Source organism: Euleptes europaea, chromosome 2 (genome assembly GCF_029931775.1).
Source record: "Euleptes europaea isolate rEulEur1 chromosome 2, rEulEur1.hap1, whole genome shotgun sequence".
NCBI classification, from domain to species: Eukaryota; Metazoa; Chordata; class Lepidosauria; order Squamata; family Sphaerodactylidae; genus Euleptes; species Euleptes europaea.
Genome location: NC_079313.1, coordinates 6,836,746 through 6,849,580, shown reverse-complemented (window position 1 = coordinate 6,849,580; position 12,835 = coordinate 6,836,746). Strand labels below are relative to the sequence as shown.

The window sequence follows — 12,835 nt, the reverse complement described above, 5'->3', positions numbered from 1 at the left end:
AAGGAACAGGTGACACAGGACAGCACGTCGAGAAGCATCGTAAAAATCTCGGGCACTTGTGAGGGGCCGCAGACCCATGTGTTGTGCTTAGAACATAAGAACATAAGAAAGGCTCTGCTGGATCAGACCAGGGTCCATCAAGTCCAGCAGTCTGTTCACACAGTGGCCAACCAGGTGCCTCCAGGAAGCCCCACAAACAAGACGAGTGCAGCAGCACCATCCTGCTTGCTCCAGCTTATGCTGCTCAAGATCAATGGATCAAGGAGCTTCTAAGGGATAAAGGAAAGGCTTGGTCCAGCCCCTGACTGAGAACCCCAGCCAAGTTTCCAGGGTCTCCCCGCCCCCGTGGGACCACCAGAGAGAGGGTAAGAATTACGCATGGTATGCAGAGAGCGGACAGGAAAGAGCTTTTCTCTCTCTCTCATAATACCAGAACACGGGGTCATCTGCTGAAGCTGGAGGGTGACAGATTCAAAACAGATAAAAGGAAGTATTTCTTCACACAACGCATAGTTAAATTGTGGAACTCCCTGCCCCAGGATGTGGTGATGGCTGCCAAGTTGGAAGGCTTGAAGAGGGGAGTGGACATGTTCATGGAGAGGAGAGGATGATCCATGGCTACTGGTAAAAATGGAAGCTAGTCATGATGCATACCTATTCTCTCCAGGATCAGAGGAGCAGGCGTAATATATTAGGTGCTGTGAAACAAAGGTAGGATAATGCTGATGCAGTTGCCTTGTTTGTGGGCTTCCTAGAGGCCCCTAGTCAGCCACTGTGTGAACAGATTGCTGGACTTGGTGGGCCTTGGTCTGATCCAGCAGGGCTATTCCCCCTGCCCCAGGATGTGGTGATGGCTGCCAACTTGGAAGAGGGGAATGGAAGAGGGGAAGTGGACACGTTCATGGGGAGATAGGGTATCCATGGCTACTTGAAGAGGGGAGTGGACACGTTCATGGATGATAGGGGTATCCATGGCTACTTGTCAAAATGGATACTGGTCATGATGCATACCTATTCTCTCCAGGATCAGAGGAGCAGGCCTATTACCTTGGGTGCTGTGGGACACAGGCAGGATGGTGCTGCTGCAGCCGTCTTGTTTGTGGGGCTTCCTAGAGGCACCTGGTTGGCCGCTGTGTGAACAGACTGCTGGACTTGGTGGGCCTGGGTCTGATCCAGCAGGGCCTTTCTTATGTTCTTATGAAGCAGCTTGCAAAGATGAGGAAGCCCAGAATAAAATACGCAAAACAGGTTCTGCTCAGGAACCACTGGGAAATACGGGAAAGCGGGTCACCTGAGAGATACCCTGTGGACAGCTGGGATCTCCACCTTCTTCTTCAGCACTTCCCGGATCTGGCCCTTTTCAGGGCCTTTCTTCACCTTCTCACGGCCAATCAGGTAGAAGTATTTGGGGGTCAAAATGAAATCGCGTTTAATAGGCTGAGGAGGTAAAAGAGAGAGAGAAGACAGGTGGGTCACAAGGGAGACACCAGAACAAGAGGTTTACCTCCAACGAGACCCATCTTCATGAGTTTGGTAGCAGGTAAGCTGACACATGCACACAAAATTCAAAATAAAGGCAGGCAAACATCCAGATTCTTTGATTAGTGGGACAATCAGGAGGGCCTCTCCCTGCAATAGGGTTGCTAACCTCCAGGTACTACCTGGAGAGCTCCTGCTATTACAACTGATCTCCAGCCGCTAGAGGTCAGTTCCCCTGGAGAAAACGGCTGCTTTGGCAATTGGACTCTATGGTATTGAAGTCCCTCCCCTCCCCAAACCCGGCCCTTCTCAGGCTGTTCCCCAAAAACCTCCCGTCGGTGGAAAAGAAGAACCTCCCCTCCATCTACAGGGTGGGGGGGGGGGGAGAATAATGTGAACTCCAAAATAAACCAGAGAGAAATTGGGATGAGAATTTTAGAAGCGACCCTAAGGGAAAGGAGGAGATCCTGTAGTTTCCAAACCCTGTTAGTAGGGTCGCCAGGTCCCTCTTTGCTACCAGCAGGAGGTTTTTGGGGCAGAGCCTGAGAAGGGCGGGGTTTGGGGAGGGGAGGGATTTCAATGCCATAGAGTCCAGTCGCCAAAGCGGCCATTTTTCTCCAGGTGAACCGATCTCTATTGGCTGGAGATCCGTTGTAATAGCAGGAGATCTCCAGCTAGTACCTGGAGGTTGGCAACCCTACCTGTCAGAAACACCCTTTACTTTTGAAACCAAATTTAACCCAAGTTACCTTAAACCGCCTGTCGTATTTGGTGACCGAGTCAGCAAAATCGATCCTCTCCCTTTTGGCCAGAAACTGACGCAGCTCGGGTTTGTCCTCCATCCCAAGATAATCGCCCACAAAGTTCCGATTGATGCTGTTCCTCCGCCGTTCTTTGAAGTTGTACAGGATGTGGGATGCTGTGCGGAGGAAGGGGAAAGAAGCGCCCAGTTTGAGAAATGACCGGCAGGCCGGCTGAGGGTATTCCGAGTAGGGAATTAGACACTGGGCACAAAACTCAGCATCCCAAAAAAGTTTTTTTAAACAACAACAACAACAACAACAACAACGTTGCTTCCATTCAAACAAACAAGGCGAGATCCTAGAATGCAATTGGTCCTCACCTTCTTCTCGCATCTGTTCATATTTCCGGATGGCGATATGCCGGCGCCAGGCTTTCTGTATTATCCGGGCGTAGCCGTCAAATTTCCGTTCCCGCATCTCCTCTAGAAGAAAGAGCTGGTTGAAGAAAGGAGAGGATGTGATTTAAAACTTGGACGGTGGATATAAATTTGCGGTTATCCTCTTTCCAAGGGCCAGCGTGGGGTAGTGGTTAAGAGCGGTGGTTTGGAGCGGTGGAGTCTGATCTGGAGAACCAGGTTTGATTTCCCCCGCTCCTCCACATGAGGGGCGGAGGCTGATCTGGTGAACTGGATTTGTTTCCCCACTCCTACGCATGAAGCCAGCTGGGTGATCGCCAGATCAAAGTCCACCACTCCAAACCACCGCTCTTAACCACTACACCATGCTGGCTCCTCACTGAAGATGCAGGGACTGAACTTTGGACTGTCTGCCCAGGAATCAGGTAAAGAACTGTTTTTCCCAGCACCTGAGATCCTTGAACTGGAGACAGCCTTGAACCTGGGTGTCAGGCTGCTATCTCGGTTTCGTTATTGCCTCTGTCTCTGTGCTGTATTGTCTGCCCCCCAAGGTCGCATACCTAGGCCTGGGAACTCAGCTCCTGGGAAACTGTATTCATGCGTGTAATCTCCCGCCTTTCCTGCCTTATAATATCTCCCAGCTAGTGAGCCTCTCATAGCTGTCATTTTATTCGTTTGCACTGTATGCCTATTTGATCAGTAAAAGCCATCTGTTTGGACTCTATATGACTTTGTGGTGATTTCTGGTTCTGTGGGCCAAGGGCTGACATTATGACAGCTATCTCTCATCTTCACCGTTCTCCTAGCCAGGCTGGAGCCCAGGGGGGTTCGCCTGCCACTTGGATGGGAGCTGTGCAGCTCTCCAGGTGATCTACTACCCTGGAGCCCTTCTCAGAGGACCCTACTCTGTTACAAGACTTAATCGCTGAACTTTTCCGGACGACCCGAGAGGTTTGCCGCTTGAGGGGACTGGTACAGGCGCAGTGGCAATCTCTTACAGGACGTCTCTGGATGTTAACATCGGAGGATACTGATGCTCGTTTAGATCTTCAGGACTTGGATCAATTACTGGACGATGCCCGATTGGCGACTGAGGATTTACAAATATTAACTGGACTTTTGGATAATCTTATTTCTCGACAAACTCTTTCTACCATGGCGGGAGCCCCGCCGGAGGGTTTTCCCCTGATCCCGGATGCGGCCAGCTGCCAGGCTGAGGCCAAGCGAGTCGCTATTAGCACCGCTCTTCTCCTTGTGGAATGTACAAAGGACACCCCGGTAGCCACCTTGGCTCAAGTTTTGACCCCGACGTTTGGAGCCGAGGCATCCGCACTGGCGGTTCGAGTACAACCTCTGCTGGGCGGGGAACCTGACCCCATACTCTTGCTCCTCGAGACAGAACTTTTGCCGCGCATTACGGCAGAGACTGCCCTAAGACTTGAGAACGCCAAAGTTCTTGCGGATCAGCAAGCCGCCGAAGCGGCTAGGGTCGCAAGAGAGAGAGAGGCGGCGGAAGCAGCCAGGGCGGCTGCAGCAAGGATTAGGAATCAGGCGAACGTGGACACGCGCCCCAAGGACTATGTACTGGGACTATCAGGTCTAACTCTTTCCCCGGCGTTTGTCCCGTCGCGTGCGACCCAACGCGCACGCCGTTTGGCTGACCGACGTCGAGACTCAGATGAGTCTGAAGACGAGGATTTATATGGGGATAGCTCTCAATGGGCCACGAGCTTCCGAACCAGTAAGCCTCATCTTACTGGTGGCCCAAGTGAGGAGGTTCATCTTTTACGAGCCCAGAATCGGGAGCTCGCCGACCGTGTTGATCAACTCCAGGAAGTAATGGAACTTATGCTTCAAGAGAACAGGCAATTACACCAAACCCCCGGGACTGCTACAACCTCTTGAAACGCCCAGCAGACCTTGGGAAGTGATTGCTATGGACGTCATGACTGATCTCCCTCTCAGTGGGGGTAAAACTGTGTTGTGGGTTGTTACTGATTTGTTTTCTAAGCAAATACATTTGATTCCATGCGCAGGGATCCCCTCTGCTTTAACTACCACCAGGATAACTGGGTGGAACTGTTACCTTTAGCAGAATATGCCTACAATAATGCCATGCATCAATCCACAGGTTTTAGCCCGTTTTTTGCTGTGTATGGACAAGATTTCAGTCCCATCGCTCCTACAGATGATGTAGAGGGGGAGGGGAACCCCGACATTGCCTCCTGGGCACACGCCCTCCGTACCACTTGGCCCTGGCTCGTTAGCAACCTCGACCGGGCCAAACGTAAATACAAAGCGCAAGCTGACAAACATCGCTCCCCCGGGGGTGATCTGCAAGTGGGTGCTTTGGTTTACCTTTCCACCAAAAATCTCCGTTCCACCCAACCGTGCCATAAGCTCAGTGCCAAATTCATTGGCCCTTTCCCCATTACTCGGGTCATAAACCCTGTCACAGTGGAACTGGCTCTCCCCAAATCCTTGAGGCGTGTGCATCCTGTTTTCCACATAAGCCTCCTCAAACCCCATGTTGCTTCTCCACGGTGGCATCCGGACCCACTGCCTGCGCAACCCATCATGGTGGGGGGGGAAGAACACTTCGAAGTCTCCAAGATCCTTGACTCCCGTATTCACCATGGCAATCTACAATATCTAGTTCGTTGGAAACATTTCGCCCCTGCCTATGACGAATGGGTGCGCGCACGGGATGTCTCCGCCCCCGATCTCGTCGACGCCTTTCACATTGCTTACCCGGACAGGCCAGCCCCCTTGCGAACTGGGAGGGGGTCTTGAGGGGAGCAGAATGTCAGGCTGCTATCTCGGTTTCGTTATTGCCTCTGTCTCTGTACTGTATTGTCTGCCCCCCAAGGTCGCATACCTAGGCCTGGGAACTCAGCTCCTGGGAAACTGTATTCCTGCGTGTAATCTCCCGCCTTTCCTGCCTTATAATATCTCCCAGCTAGTGAGCCTCTCATAGCTGTCATTTTATTCGTTTGCACTGTATGCCTATTTGATCAGTAAAAGCCATCTGTTTGGACTCTATATGACTTTGTGGTGATTTCTGGTTCTGTGGGCCAAGGGCTGACATTGGGGCCTTCTGCATATAAAATACCTGCCTGCTCCACCAGTAAGCCAGAGACCCTTGATGGGCCATGGTCTGATCCAGTATGGCCTTTCTTATGTAACCCAACTACCTTATGCAACAAAATGCTTGATACTGAAACCAAGCAAAAATTCCCAAGAGTTAGCCACCCTTCTGTAGAACTCCGGTGCTGGGCAGAGCTAAGGACGCTGAGCTTACCGACTCGGGGTTCTTGACAAAAATCTTTGTGCGACCCATCTGGTACTGGTCCACGTCCATGTTGACGGATCTCAACAGGTGCTGGACCCCTTGGCGCTCGTCTCCTCGCCACCTGGGCCACGTCTCTGGGGTCAGGATGGCATATCTGGGCACAGATGGGCATATTCTCCAATCTATCTATCATTTATTACGGTCAAAATGAAACATATATCTATCCATCTATCCATCTATCCATCTTTCCATCCATCCATCCATCCATCCAGGTGTAGTGGTTAAGAGCGGCGGTTTGGAGCGGTGGAGTCTGATCTGGAGAACCTGGTTTGATTCCCCACTCCTCCACATGAGCAGTGGAGGCTAATCTGGTGAACTGGATTTGTTTCCCCACTCCTGCACACAAGGCCAGCTGGGTGACCTTGGGCTAATCACAGCTCTTTTAGAGCTCTCTCAGCCCCACCTACCTCTCAGGGTGTCTGTTGTGGGGAGGGGAAGGGAAGGTAATCGTAAGCCGGTCTCCCTTAAGTGGTACAGAAAGTAGGCATATAAAAACCAACTTCTTCTCCTCCCTCCCTCCCTCCTCTCTATCTATCTATCTATCTCTATCTATCTATCTATCTATCTATCTATCTATCTATCTATCTATCTATCTATCTATCATATGCGCCACTGAATCAACACTGATCCTTGGTAGAGTCTGGCAGCTGCAAAGAATCTGACAACTCTATCTGAAGTTTCAAATGAAAGAAGAAAGAAGGTATACCATCTTCTAATCTTCCTGGGATTTTTTGGGGGGAGGATGAGTGCAATAAATATCTATCTAAGGTCACTATAGAAGGGGGAATGCAGAAGCCCATGTCCAGCTGTTTCGGTTTCCCCAGTTGTGCAAGGGCATAAACTCTCCTGAAGTGGCATAACACAGTATCTCCCTTCTAATAAAGCATATGGAACAACATGAAGATGGAACGTAAATAGGGTTGCCAGGTCCCTCTTCGCCACCAGCGGGAGGTTTTTGGGGCGGAGCCTGAGAAGGGCGGGGTTTGGGGAGGGACTTCAATGCCATAGAGTCTAATTGCCAAAGGGGCCATTTTCTCCAGGTGAACTGATCTCTATCGGCTGGAGATCAGTTGTAATAGCAGGAGATCTCCAGCTAATATCTGGAGGTTGGTAAGCCAAAATAGACACCTCTGTGTCTAAATGTAGTTACTCCAAATCTAACACAGACTGTATTATACAATAACATTGACAAACACATACAAAAAGTCCTATTTCTTAAGCATAAAGACACGAAGTCACAATATTCCAAAGTTTCCAAAATTCACTATCCTGAAGACAGACAAAAAGTCCAACAGATACCAATTCAAGGTTGGCAACATAAACATAAACTATTTGGGGCTGTAAGCCTGGGGTGCCTCCATTTTTAATTCAGAATACAAGGGAGCCTCTGGGAAATGATGCTCTCAATCCCACTTGGGCTACCTCTTTCAAAGGCCTTGGAGGGGGCGGGGAGTCGAGGAAGGATGATGCGCTGAACTTCCGCCATCCTGAGCTGGGTTCCTGGAGAAGCAGAAGCGCTCCTACCTTTGCAGGAACTTTTGGAACAGCCTGCGATAGGCAAAGCCCGCTCTGCGGACCCGGATATTCTCCTTCAACCCCAGATATTCTACTTGATGCTTCACCCTAAAACAAACAAACAAAAAAAGAGCATGCAATGGAACTGGAAGACTGACTGGACAAAAATCCATTTGTTTTCTACCATTCTGCCTCTTCCCCCGTCCTCCATAAAGAATCTACGGGATTGTATATTGGCAATGGTGGTGAAGAGCTCTTTCACATTCCTCCATTCTCCCCTGTGGGGAGGAGTGGGAATAATGCCAAACCGATTATCTAGAGTTGTCAGGACATAAGGGATATTTTTCCGAACCTCTGTTTCTCTAGTGCGTCACTCTCCACTTAAGAAAAAGAAGAAAAGTTGGTTCCCCTCCCCAGGCTCCAGCCCCTAAATCTCCAGGAATTCCCAAACCCACTTCTGGCAACCCTACACCTAGACTTTACCAAGCCAAGCATCTTTAACGGATTGTGCTCATGTCCACACTCTCTGCTACCCCAGGGGTCTCTGACCTAGTGTTGCCAGCTCCAGGTTGGGAAATAACTGGAGATTTGGGGGCCTGGAGCCTGAGGAGGGTGGGGTTTGGAAAGGGGAGAGACTTCAATGCCATAGAGTCCAATTGCCAAAGCGGCCATTTTCTCCAGGGGTACCGATCTCTATCAGCTGGAGAACAGTTGTAATAGCGGGAGATCTCCAGCTAGTACCTGGAGGTTGGCAACCCTAATGCTAGCCTCCAGGTGGGACTAGGGTTGCCAGCTTGGGAAATACCTGGAGATTTGGGAGGTGGAGCCTGAGGAGGGCGGGGTTTGGAAAGGGGAGGGACTTCAGTGCCATGGAGTCCAATTGCCAAAGTGACCATTTTCTCCAGGGGAACAGATCTCTGTAGCCTGGAGATCAGTTGTAATAGAGAGATTTCCAGCCACCACCTGGAGGTTGGCAACTCTACTCTGACCCCTTGCAGCCTTTGACCTTAGCCTTTTCCTCCCTTTGTCCTTTCCTCACCATTGCCAAATTCCCCCTTCCGAATCCGAACTCTTAACCACGACACCCTACTGGCTGGGTACAACCAAACATGGTTTCCGCTGTAGAAATCTCTCTTTCTTACCGGCTCTCTTCCCAGTCTCTAGGCCTCTTGGTCTCGTTGGGTTTAATGCAGCGGATGTAATGGGGCGTACACTTCATCAGGGTATTCACAAGGTCATTGGCTTGTTTCTGTTGGGAGAGACCCAAGATTCTTGGCATCTCCTAGCCACTGGGATCCCCGCTCAGCCAATGCTCAGAAAAGCTCAGGCTTGGTTCATGGGAGCAGGGGTACAAGTCGGAAGAATGTTCTGCACCACTGCAGGGAGAGTACCCATTCTTGGAATGCTCCCCTAGGTTTAAAGGGGGGAAAAACCCAACTCCCTGCAAGTAGAAATCCAGCACATCAAGACAATATAAGGGCCTTCGGGATCAGACTGAAAATCCTACTTCCCGTTTCCCACAGTGGCCAATCAGATCCTCCAAAGAGTCTCCAAGCAAGGTAAGGAGGCCATAGCTTCTCCCTCGCATTGCAACTGGTAGGCAAATGTACACTGCCTGTAAACATGAAGGTTCCAATAGCCCTCATGAGTAAATAGCTAGTGATGAACCTCTTCTCCACGAGTCAATGTGAAAACAGTGTTAGGTCGTTTATGCATGGGTACTTTCTCTCATGTTCACTCCCAGTCTGTCTCGGTTGTTCCTTGGAGTTATGCATGAGTTTTCTGTCCATTAGAGATGACCTCGCTGCCAGCCTTCACAAATCCCAGGACTTCCCGTTCCTCCTTTAACCCGATTCTTCCCTCTCCCCTGAGCTCAGCCTGGGTGAAATCCCCATGCATAAGGCAAAATGCGGGACATGCCAGCTTGGTTTCTCTCACAGCCAGTTACAAAGCAGCATGTCCAGAGGCGGGGATTCAAATGCTTCCTGCTTCCTCAGAGCTCTTTCTGAGCAGAAGAAAAGCTTTTTAAAACTGAGGTTTGGATTTCTCCCCCTCCCTTTCAGATTGCTCCATTTTTTGTTTCTTGTTCTTAAAATGCCTTTTTATGTGGCAATTTGGTTTTCGGGGGGAGTTCTCTCACAGTAAGAACTACAAGTAAGCTAATTACAAAGCAGCATTTCTAGGGGCGGGGACTTGATTTTAGTTTGGAGACTGCTGGTGCAGAGATTCCCAACAGGAAAGTTTGGGTCCAGCGAGCAACGAACCCCAGGTAAAACTCCCATGCATAAATGACCTTGGACAAACATTCCCTGTGTACAACTTGCAGGTCAGGAAAACGTCAGGAGTGTCGCCAGATGCCCTCTTTGGTCAGGAGAGAAATCCATTCTCACCTTTTGTTATATTTCACTTCTGATTACAGTGAGGTCTTTATGGATTCCACCCCCCCCCACCATTCCCTTAGAACAGGGGTGGGGAACGTCAGGCCCGGGGGCCGTTTAAGGCCCGTGAAACCATTTGGTCTGGCCCTTCGTTGGTCCTGGCAGATCTCTAGCTCAGAAGGATCTAAGGCTGGTGATCCGCCCCCTCCCGCAGCCAGGAATAGCCTCTATTCAAGGCAGATGTGAGTTTGTTTTGCCGAGAAAAGAAACCTTTTTCCCCCTTGCAGAAGAGTCGTTAGCTATGGAGCCGCTAGGACTGCCCAACAAATAGTGTTAACCCTTTCCCACCTGGGCCGTGGAGAAACGTATTCCCTCTGTACTACAAGAGGGCTAGGGGCGGAAGTGGCGACGATGGAGGGGTTAAAGGGGGCAGGGCCAGAATGCATGCGTGGGGGAGTTCTTAGCCAGGGTGTCCTCATTTCATCCCTGCAGGCGGAGGCAGCAGGAGCCGGCTGTAGAATCCGGCCCTGACCATGCGAAGCAGGAGCAACTCCGGCTTGCAGCTGGACAGCTACGCCCGGCTGGTGCAACAGATTATCCTGTGCTGCCAGGTGGGCGAGTGCGCCACCGGTTGGATGCCTGCCTGCTTGCCCATGTGAGGGGGGGGTCATCTGGGGCAGCTGCCTGCTTGGGGCTTGGCTGGCTAATTTTTAAGTTGATAATTTTGTATGGCCCTCGAATGATGTTATAAATATCCAAATGGCCCTTGGCGGAAAAAAGGTTCCCCCACCCCTGCCTTAGAAGCTTCCTTATTGGAGAAGTTAATTTCATCAGAGGACGACTTACCTTGATTTTGGTACCGACTGTTGTGGGACGTCCCTTTTTGTCGGCGTCCAGTTTTTCAGGGAAAAGTGCCCGAATGAAGCAGCTGGAACAAAATGTTTATTCTACATGAGGATGAGAATGGTACAAACACCCACATGAGAGAAAACATGCGCTCCAGATAACAGAGGCCTTTTATGCAGGGACGTTTCCCTGCGGTCACCCCAGCCGACTGCTTCGGGGCTTCCTTTTGATTACGCAATGCTTATCCGCCCATCAGAGGTCACCTCGCTTCCCCTGTGCATTTTGCCCGTGTTTTCCACATGCCAGATTCTGGAAAATTCGGGGAGAGCGAGGTGACCTCTGACGGCCGGAAAAGGCATGCATAATCAAAAGGAAGCCCCAAAGCAGTTTGCGGGTTTGACCGCGGGCAAACATCCCTGCATAAAAGGCCACAAGAAGATCAGGATCAGGCTGATGGGCCATCTACTCCAGCCTCCTTTTTTCCACAGTGGCCAATCAACTGCCACCAGAAAACTGCCTCTGAACATGGAGGTACCATTTGATCATTATGGATAAATAGACAAGGACATACTTATTTTCCTCCGTGAATTTGTCTAGTCCCCTTTTTAAAAGCCATTGAAGCTAGCCATCATCACTACATCCTGTGTCAATGAGTTCCACAGACAACCATAAAAACAGGTCACAGAGGCCAAAATCTCCCCTTATTGTTACCATCTGCAACCGGTATTCAGAAGTTGACCACCTCTGATCGTGGAGGTTCTCTTTAGCCATCCATGGCGGACATATCCTCTAAGAATTTGTCTAATCACTTTTTAAGACCAACAACACTATTCACCGTGGCCACATCCCATGGCAATGAGTTCCACATGTTAATCAGGCATCAGATGCGGAAGCACTGCCTTTTGATTGCCCTGAACTAACTGCCTACTGATTTCATTTGTTGTCTCCCAAGTTCTAGAAAGGGAGGGGAGAGAGAAAAATCCCTCTTCAATCTATTCTCTCTGGACCTTTCAGGATTTTACAAACCTCTCTCGTTGCTTAGGCACCTGCCTAAACTTTAAACAAACCCCATTAAATGTTTCCTTTAGGGGAAAAGTTCCAATCCTTCGACAAGAAGGAAAAATAAAAACATTATTTTGTTTCGATTGGTTGTATTTCCCCTACTTTCCTTCTGTGAGTGTGCCTATTAAATAAGATCTTTTCTGCTTCCTGGTTTTTGACACACGATTCCAATGTTGCATGTACATTTGATGCTGAATCTGCTGCTAACTTTTAAGATTTCTTGCAGCTTATTTTTTAATAGTGTCCTTATTTCTAATGTTTACTTGTCTCATTGTTTCTTTCACCTATTTCATTCTACCACATCCCCCTGGAAACCCCAATATTAGCTGAATTCAGGAATAAAATAATAATACATTAAATGATAAGCCAAAAATAAATAATAATGATAATAATGTAACAACTATTGTTGTTTTAGACTTCTGATTTAGATTTAATGGCTCAGTGGTCTGCTCGGCATGCAGAAGGTCCCAGGTTCAATCCCCGGCATCTCCAGTTAAAGGGACTAGGCAGGTAGGTGATGTGAAAGACCCCTGCCTGAGACCCTGGAGAGCCGCTGCCGGTCTGAGTAGACAATACTGACTTTGATGGCCAAGGGTCTGATTCAGTATAAGGCAACTTCATGTGTTTGTGTTCTTAGTTTTTATGAATGCCAATATTTATATATAATTTTAGTGTGTTCAAAGTGTTTTGTGTGCACACTCACTACAGCAGCCCTGCAAGGTAGGATGGGTGTTCCCCCCTGCCTTTCAGACAAGTATGCAACCATATATTCACTCATTCCAGTCCAAAGAATAAATGGACAGAAATCTGACCCCCCCCACCCAAATATAGCAAAGAGGGGTGGTATGCCTCTCCCCTCCGTTCTACTGCACATTCTCCCAAAGTTTTGAGGTAAGAAATTGCCCCCCCCTTGTTTATGCTTGCGACAAACTCACAATTCACTGCTTTGCATCAGCTCTATCAGATCTGTGAACAGCACGTCCCGATTCCTCTCACAAAAGCCGTTGACGTCATAGGACACCTGGAAGCAGAATCCGACGACCG

The 12,835-nt window shown here is 49.5% G+C and overlaps 1 protein-coding gene across 1 annotated transcript in view; it reads right to left on the bottom strand.

Moving 5' to 3' along the window:
• The window catches only part of MYO1F (myosin IF), a 70,847-nt gene that overhangs the window by 13,044 nt on the left and 44,968 nt on the right, over positions 1-12,835 (bottom strand). Inside the window, exons 15-22 of the mRNA XM_056867455.1 lie at positions 12,727-12,812; positions 10,730-10,811; positions 8,648-8,754; positions 7,515-7,613; positions 5,940-6,084; positions 2,603-2,717; positions 2,229-2,398; positions 1,292-1,437 (exon numbers count right to left, since the gene is read on the bottom strand). Coding sequence (XP_056723433.1) covers positions 1,292-1,437; positions 2,229-2,398; positions 2,603-2,717; positions 5,940-6,084; positions 7,515-7,613; positions 8,648-8,754; positions 10,730-10,811; positions 12,727-12,812 — 950 coding nt within the window. The remainder of the gene's footprint in view (positions 1-1,291; positions 1,438-2,228; positions 2,399-2,602; positions 2,718-5,939; positions 6,085-7,514; positions 7,614-8,647; positions 8,755-10,729; positions 10,812-12,726; positions 12,813-12,835) is intronic.